The following is an 8,709-nucleotide window of genomic DNA, read 5'->3' as shown; positions in this document are numbered from 1 at the left end:
CACAGTGGAGGCTGCAGAGGGGAGAACGGCTCAATGGCCGGAACGGCGCAAATGGAATGGCATCAAACATCTGGAAGCCGTTCTCGCCAATTAACGTGCCACCAACCTCCTGTGCATGAAATTGAAACATGCTAATATCAGGTACTTTGACCTCGATTGTTTATCAGTTAGAAAATGCTGAAAGTTAACTGTTGGTGACAGTAGCTAGGTAAACAACCCCAACTTGTGGATTGTATTTTCTCATAGTAAATTACCAAAAAAGTAATTTGTTATTTGGGTGAATGATCTATGTAAAACTTACAGGCATGCCTCCTGTAGCTAGTGATAGCATAACCACAGATTTTATGCTGTCCTGGTCCATTGTCTCTTAAATCGGTTGAGGGAAAGATGGATTCTGGGTCATAGTTTAATCCATTGTAAAAAACTGGGGACCACTGTTACAGGACATAATCCAGAATTCCAGTATTGTGACATCTGCACCAACACGAAGACCATTCCAGATTACAAGTGAGTACAGTGATTGAGTTTAATGACTTTATAAACTATATAAAACAATGATCTTAAAAATCCATGCATTTTCAGTGTAAATTCATTTTGAAATATAGAGAAAAAAATCTATGTACAACTGAACTGTAACAGCAGCTTCACTCCGGCTGTTCACCAGAAATACACTTGGCTGCATAGAAGGTTTGACATTATTGCCTATGTTAAAAAAAAGAAAAAATGATTTCTGTAAAAAGACTAGTTTATTTGAGATCTTACAGGCGTATTGTATTTGATAGACCCCTCCTGGTTTTCCACGACATGTTTGAGTAAAACTTGAGTGTTCAACTCGTCTATTCCGACATGTATTCACAACAGAATTCACAAAAGAAACAAATAAACGAAGAAGTTGCTCTAGAGCCCTCAAACTCAACTCTGGACCTCCAAGCTAGTTCACTGCTTTTTTTCATTCTTCTCCTCTAATCAGGGACTGATTTAGACCTGGGACACCAGGTGGGTGCAATTAATTATCAGGTAGAACAGAAAGCCAGCAGGCTCTGGACCTAGTAGGCTAAGAGTTGAGTACCCCTGCTCTAGGGGAATAATGAACTAATAGAATATTTCCCCGTTTACCAAAGTTATTCTGAATAGCATTTATCATTAAAGTTAAGTGTTGTACGAAACTGACATTTAAAACGGACAAAAAAGCCTGAGTTGATGGGGAAAGGTAAGAGTTGTAATAACAAACCCAAAAGAGCCTGAGAAGAAAAAAGCCCATTGATTTACTATTTTACAATAATTTACAGTAGTATAATTCGTGAAAAGGGACATTTTAAATTGCTCACAAAAAAAATCCTGGTTATTTTACAGCGGAGGCAGAAATTAAATAATTAAAGCATGATGCAAAAAAGAAAAAACAGATCGTCAAGGTGGTCACTAGAAACACTGTAAACGAGGTACTTTGGAAGGTGAGCCCAAGTCATTCAGACTGCTTTTTGACGAGACCCTTACATCCACTCTTAGCATGATTATGAGAGAAATACATAAACGTTACTTTTCTTCTTGATTTAAACACTTCCTTAAATAAACGTGAAAACCACATTAAAACGTGAGAGAGACAAACAGTCAATAGCAGGATCCAGTGTCGTGGGTTGGTGAGACAGCACTCGAGGGTATTTGTGTCCGTTGGAGTAAAAAAAGGCGTCCATTTTATAAAAATAATAAAAGAAACTATGCTGCGACACCGATGGCACAGCTTTTAACTCTTAAATACAAAAATATGCAATTTGTCTGCCAACCCGCTCCCACCGCCATCGTTCCTGGGACGTGGTCCACTGTTGGAGATAGGACACCACAGATACAGTGCGTAGTACAGCTTTGTTTACTTCCACAGTCCCCATAAGGCATTTCCTGTGTTCAACGCATGTCTATGGCTGATACTCTCCCCGCTAGGCTAGCTCCTCCAGCCCAGGCCGACGCTGGCGGTTATGTCTTGCGGCTGCTCCAGATTTGCTCTGGCGTGCTCTTGTGGTCTGACGAGTACTCGAAGGGCGACCGGTGGCCTAATGGCGAGCGTCCGTCGTAGGGCGAGCGCTGGTCGCGTGGCGAACGTTGGTCACGCGGCGAACGGGGACCGCTGGCCGATGCCCGTTGGTCCATCTGCCAGTCTGCGTGGTAGCGGTAGGAGTCACCTCGCGATGACGACTTGTGGTGGCCCGATGAGTAGTCGGAGCCCGAGTGGTGTTCGGAATGGGAGCGGTGGTCTGAGTGGGAGCGCTCCTTGCTGTCCATCCGTCCGTCTCGGCCTGACCGGTGCTCGTCCACCTTCCTGTGCTTACTGTCGCTGTAGTATCTGATGAAGAGGACACCGTGAGCAAGACTGACATGCACAGAAATCAATATACAGAAATTATTAGTTACAGAATTGTTTGATCCACAATGGGACCAATTTATTATGCATCGAGTTGCACTAGATTCAAGAACTAATGCCCCAAAACCTAATCAGTAGAACAATAATGAAAATGTCCTGAATTGGCACCAACTTGAAAAGAACCATTTACCACAAAAAGGGGGAAGCCTTTAAGAGTATATAGTTGGTCTTACCTGCTGTCCTGCCGGTCTGACCTGTAGTGGTCTCTGTGGTCTTTGCCGTTGCTGAAGGCCGAGTAGGGTCTCTTCCTGGAGTCCCCCCCGCTCCCCGACATCCTGCTGTAGGGGTCGGAGGTGTGCCTGTCCCGGCTGTCGCGGTCCTCATGGTAGCGCGACGACGAGTGATGCCTTTCAGAGCTGTAGCTGTCCCTGCTGCTGTCGTCGTGGTGAGAGTTGTCCTTCAGCCTCTCCATGTCTGGGCCAAGAGGAGAGGAAGAACAACCGGGATTAATAAGGTCACACACACACTTGCTTTTCTCATTGTTCATTAATATTTATTTTATGTATCCCTCATTTAACGTGGTCATTAAGATGACGACACACCCACCCCCCCAAAAAAGAGAAACTAGTCCAAGATGGTGAACAAACAGACTAAAATGGTGAGAGTTCATACCTGCATGTTTAAAACCATGGGTATTTACAGTGCTAGTGATCCCATCTGCTGCCTGTAAAACAGATCATCATAAAACGCTGCCATTAAAATTCTATTTGGAAAGATAAGAAATGCAATCTATATTTGTATCACTTTATTGCCCAGTTAAGCCTTTATGTTGTGATTGAATTGTATTTTCATATCCCCGACATGCTGGAACAGCAACCCTTTCATCAGGGCTTATACATACCTGAGCGTTCTCTTGTCTTTTCTTGATTGCGTGCTTATACAGTTTATGCAATTTTCTTGCATCAAATTCTGTAAATTTTGAAACAAATATCCACAGGTTTCTGGAGATAAGGGGGGGAAAAGTGATTTAAGTCAACACTGGTCATTGATACAACGAGCCCCATAACAAAGTAATGGTATGAATGCAGTCAAAGGTACATAACCAGCTCAGTTGGATTGGTAAAGGACATAAATCGACATGCCCTGAGCTGTTTCCATAACCCCAGTGTTATGAAACGTTACAAAACTTCTAATCAGGAAATTAACATTCTGTCAGTTTGCCAAGGCCATTGCCTGTCCTATCTCCCCAAGGATGGGATGATCTTCAATGTTGTTTTGTATTTATAAAAAAGCATTCCAGCCTGTGTGAATCTGTAAAGGATAATCAACGAGGGGCTATGCGTTTTCTGGAAAATAATGCACAACGTGGAAGGTTTGTTCCACAACACGCTAGAACGCATAGAGCCCCAAGTTAATTATCCCCTTTTGGCTATAATTTAATACAATTACCGCTGAAATGTGTTCAACATCCACTGAAGTAGCTAACAAGTTCACTAGACAGCTACAGGAGTTGCCTTGGTAACCAAACAGACCAAATCTGTCCTAGTTTGCCAAATCTAATTCCACAATGACAATAATGTTTTCAATTCAACTTTTGCGTTCAAAAGCAGCTGAAACATGTAAGAATGAACTACAGCCATTGAATTGTACCGTGTAAATATACTGTGTGTCATAGGGAAATAATGCACCCTCTAGAATGCCCTTCAAGCCAATCAGAATGAGTATTCAACAATCATGGTATATCAGACATTATAAACGGGGTGGTTGTTGCCCTGAATGCTGATTGGCTGACAGACATGGTATATCAGACTGTATACTGCGGGTATGACGGAGCGTGTATTTTTACTGCTCTAATTACGTTGGTAACCAGTTTATAATAGCAATAAGGCACCTCGGGTTTGTGGTATATGGGAAATATACCACGGCTAAGGGATGTATCCAGGAACAGCCATATACCACACCCCCTCGTGCCTTATTGCTTAAATATACCACGAGTACCACGTATTTCAGAGAGCTTGATCATAAAATCAGAAAATTGATTGTAACAAAACGCTGAATGTGAAAAAATATCAGGCGCATTACTTTCTCCACTGTTTGATCTGCTCGGGGTTGGAGTACTCCTTCAGACACTCAGTGATGTGGTCTCCGATCTTGATGAGGCACTGGCGCGTGTGCTCCAGCTGCTCGCGTTCCGACAGGCCCTTCTCCGGACGGTCCAGCTGCTTCAGGGCCGCCTTGACCGGTCGCATCCTCTCCTTACACTGAGGGACACAGACAGGATATACACGGTTAATGGAGGGCCAAAATTGGTAAGGGCAGTATTTTGTTACCGTCCCAACTCACTGAGCAGACTTGTGTGTGACTTACCACACTGAAGGTCTTCTGGTCCAGTTCCTCCGACTCCTCCGAGATGTTCTCTCCCACTGCTGTGATGTGGACCGGAGTGTCAGAAGTTTTCTTCACCTTCTCCCGTACCTCAGTCTTCACCTCGCTCGGCTGCAGGAAAAAACAGTCACAATTAATAAGATGCTACGCAGAGACATTATAAACCTTGTAAATAAGACACCAAAGATCCTACATGCTTAACACAATAAAGCACAATAAATGACTAATAGTGCACAAAGATGTGTTAACACCACACACGGAAAAAAGACAAGTGACCAACCTTGACTTTAGTGCTAATACATTTATCATATTTGCAGTGCAACGAACTGCACTTCAAGTTTTTCAGTCCCTTCCAACTATTCACAATGTGGTGAGGTCTAACCTGGTCATGTCTAGAAGGGATACAGCTTTTGTCAGTGTTTCCTCTATATTAATTTAGCAGCAGCGGACTGTTAAATTGTTGCCGCCATATATATATATATATTATTATTATTATTTTTTTTTATTACTTAAAATGACCAAAAACAGATAAAGTAAGTAGAAAAGATAATGGAGTTATATATATATTTTTAAATAAGATCATCTTTGAGAATTAACAATCACCAAAATAAAAACTAGAGTCAGAGAGAATCAAACATGTACATAAATGTGACAGGCGCCCCTCCCATTGATTTTTATTATAATACATTTTTGAGTCACTCAGATAGCAAACATGTCAAAGGCTATGACAACATGTGTAGAATTGCAGGACATTTGCTTTAAACAGCAACATTGTCTATGCAGTCAAGAGTAGGGCGCCAACATTTTTAAAATTGGCCACGCCCACTACCCCCCCTAGCCACCGCCACTGGGGAAAAAACCCTAGGGGAAACACTGTCAAATGAACATCAAATGCATTTTATCTAAGCCCAAACCCTTTCCAAACCTTAAACCAATTTTTCTAACCCGCTACAAACAATCTAATCTTACAGAAGCTGTATCCCATCTAGTCAAAACTATCTTACCTTCTCCCCTGTGACCTCTTCCTGTTCATGTACTGGATCCACGGGCTTGGTTTCTTTCTTCTCTTTCAGGTCCTTCTCTTTCACCTCGCGGCTCTCTTCTTTCTTCTCCTTTTTAACCTCTTTCTTCGTCTCCCTTTCTTTGGGCTCCTTCTCCTTCTCCTCCTCTGGCTCGGGCTCCTCCTCTGGTTCAGGCTCCTCCTTCACCACCACGCGCTCCGTTCGGCCCCTTCTGGGTGGCAGCTTTACCGGGACCACCTCCTGGGAGGTGGAGAGATGGTTAGAATAGCTTGACAGCCTCGATGCAAGATTACCTTAACTGAATTCTATACGTATGCTTGTGGACACATGGGTTTAATCACACTGCTATACAGAGCAGGCAATAAGCTTAACGTACCACAGTAATGTAGGCCCAGTTCTCTCTCCCTTGACAACTGATATATCCAAGGTTATTTTCAGACTGGGCCCATACATTGAGTTTAGCCAACTGATTACTGGGGTTAATTTGATCTGTTACTCGTTGTTATTTCATTAAGGGATCCCTTGTCTACTATCCACAGCCATAAGGAATCTCCGATCATAGTTGGAATAGGGTAAAGTTGCCCCTAGATGCTGATCTCGGTTCAGTTTGGCATTTTCCCCACTAATCGCTAAGGTTAGGATTGGGGGAGAGGAAGCTGATCATTCCACATACCTTTTCCTCCTCAATCTCGTCCTCTGAGGACTTGTCTGAGTGGGGCGTAGAGGACGGACTCTTCACCACTTCGTCCACCTTGGCTGGTTTCACAGCTTTGGTCTTCTTACTCCTCGGTTTCCTCTTCCGCCAATTGGCCTACAACAACAACAACAAAAAGGGACTTAATTCTTAATTCATTCTTTACAACGAATTGAAAAAACACATGGGCCCTTGAAATAGAATGTGTGCTGGGTTTTGGACTTGTCAATGTCACAATTGAATGTTTAAAATGTGTGATTAATCATCCTCCTGGTGATTATATTTGCCACACTTGGATTTGGATTCTCTGATGGCCAAAGCCAGCTCAATCATTGGTCCATACATATATAAAATATGTAATACTATTTATATAATATATACATATTTTTCCCCACCATAGCCTTTTCAGAGACACTTGACACGTTGTTGACGATGATAAAACTGCAGACAGTTTGTCATGACTAACTTCCTGTTTTTGACACCAACTAAAACCGCTCAACTCTTCATGTTATTGGGAGGAACTGACACTCTGTCATACAGACCAGACATGACAAAGAGACCAAAAGAGGTCTCTGCTCTGATCAAATGGCAGCATCCATGAGCTCAACAACATCCCTTAAAGCTAGTCTGGTATCGGTACATACATTTTTGGACTTGATAGTCAGCGATGCACAAAGTTACAGAATATTGTCCGACTTCCGCAACAACTAAGAACGTGAAGCACAAGGCTACACTTCTCCACTGTTTGTCTTGCAGCTATCACATTGCTGCAGAGTGAAGGGCACCACAGCATAAGCGCAGGTACTCCGTTGGAGACCGTAGTCTTGTATCGTGCAGCTCGTTGGACTGGACTGTCAGTTATTGTATCTTGAGCATAGTCAATTAATTTAAAAAGCTCCAATTCCCTCGCTTTCATCCCTCATCTGCATACCAAAACTGGTGGCAAGGCGGCCACTTTGTTTTGAGAATTCCAGACTAACTTTAACTGTGGACTTCTTAAGGTGTAAATTTGAGACTAAATGAAACACTACACAACTCCTCACCTGCATATAGCTAGGAATGCAGACAGAGGAATTGGTAATCTCATTGCAGAGGAACTGCCAATGGAAAAGGAGATGCACTAAAGCACAGACTGTGTATTCACCTTATGACACCTGGCAACAACAAGGGCACATCCAATTTGTTGCAATTGTTTTCCTCCTTTCCCGGTCCATTCAAAAACAAGCAAGATATTGTTAAAAATGAAATACAATTGTCCAAAACTTAAATACCGTGCACATAACATGAGAGTATGTTTGTTCTATGTTGAGGAAAATATTTAACAAGTTTGTTTTTATGCAGTATAAGCACTCCGGAAGCCCACATTAGTTAGCATTCTCTTTGGCTTTGACTGGCGTCGTTAGCTTTGTGGCACAACAGCTAGCATTTATCCTAATGTTATCTCCACAAAATGTTTCGGCATGGTTTCGGTCATTGATGTTGTGTCTAACATTTACAATTTTAAGCATTGAACTTTGATTCAAAAAAGGGATACAGTCTGTATGGATTAAGACCATTTGATACAGTCTAATATGCTAACTAGCTAATGACGCCAGTCAAAAGCTATGAGAATGCTAACGAACGTGGGCTTACGAGTGCTTATACTAAGTAAAAACAAGCATATGTTTTTTTCAATTATTTTCCCTCTACAAAGAACTAACACAACTTTTAATTTTTTTGGCACATTATTTAAATAGTTTTGACAAAAGTAATTCATATTTTCTTGTTCGTGAATGGGCTGGGAGGAGGAATACAATGACGTTCGACCAGGAATTGGGTCAAGTGGGCGTGGCAACATAATAGTGTGTGAAGAGTGTGATCCAGCCAGTTATGGACACGTACCGTCCCTGCTTGCCTCTGTGCTTCCTTTTTGGCCAGGTCCTTGCTCAGTAATTTGATAAGATAGTCTGCCCTCGTCTGCAGTTGCTTGGCCTGTGGCTTCTTGTCAGGGTCGTCTGGTAGGAGCTGGTTCACACAAAGGAACAGATGCGTAATGAATACAACTACAACACAAAAGCTCTTACCTAGTAGTAGTAGTAGTGATGGTAGTAGTAGTGGTGGTAGTAGTAGTGGTAGTGATGGTAGTAGTAGTGGTAGTGATGGTAGTAGTAGTGGTGGTAGTAGTAGTAGTAGTGATGGTAGTAGTAGTAGTAGTGATGGTAGTAGTAGTGGTGGTAGTAGTAGTAGTAGTAGTGGTAGTGATGGTAGTAGTAGTG

The 8,709-nt window shown here is 42.3% G+C and overlaps 1 protein-coding gene and 1 non-coding gene across 2 annotated transcripts in view; both read right to left on the bottom strand.

The window, feature by feature from the left end:
• Nucleotides 1-508: 508 nt before the first annotated feature.
• Nucleotides 509-8,709, bottom strand: part of chd1 (chromodomain helicase DNA binding protein 1) — a 39,260-nt gene continuing 31,059 nt past the window's right edge. The window contains exons 29-37 of the mRNA XM_052525125.1: nucleotides 8,336-8,458; nucleotides 6,434-6,571; nucleotides 5,743-6,000; nucleotides 4,721-4,849; nucleotides 4,436-4,614; nucleotides 3,255-3,354; nucleotides 3,026-3,077; nucleotides 2,587-2,827; nucleotides 509-2,335 (exon numbers count right to left, since the gene is read on the bottom strand). Coding sequence (XP_052381085.1) covers nucleotides 1,969-2,335; nucleotides 2,587-2,827; nucleotides 3,026-3,077; nucleotides 3,255-3,354; nucleotides 4,436-4,614; nucleotides 4,721-4,849; nucleotides 5,743-6,000; nucleotides 6,434-6,571; nucleotides 8,336-8,458 — 1,587 coding nt within the window. The 3' untranslated portion in view covers nucleotides 509-1,968. The remainder of the gene's footprint in view (nucleotides 2,336-2,586; nucleotides 2,828-3,025; nucleotides 3,078-3,254; nucleotides 3,355-4,435; nucleotides 4,615-4,720; nucleotides 4,850-5,742; nucleotides 6,001-6,433; nucleotides 6,572-8,335; nucleotides 8,459-8,709) is intronic.
• LOC118372051 (small nucleolar RNA ACA64) lies at nucleotides 6,076-6,203 on the bottom strand. Its single transcript, XR_004823140.1, has one exon. It is a non-coding gene; the product is annotated as a small nucleolar RNA ACA64 (small nucleolar RNA).

This window comes from Oncorhynchus keta, chromosome 9 (assembly GCF_023373465.1).
Source record: "Oncorhynchus keta strain PuntledgeMale-10-30-2019 chromosome 9, Oket_V2, whole genome shotgun sequence".
Lineage (NCBI taxonomy): Eukaryota > Metazoa > Chordata > Actinopteri > Salmoniformes > Salmonidae > Oncorhynchus > Oncorhynchus keta.
Note: the sequence above shows the minus strand (reverse complement) of the source record. Positions and strands in the feature narration are given on the sequence as shown.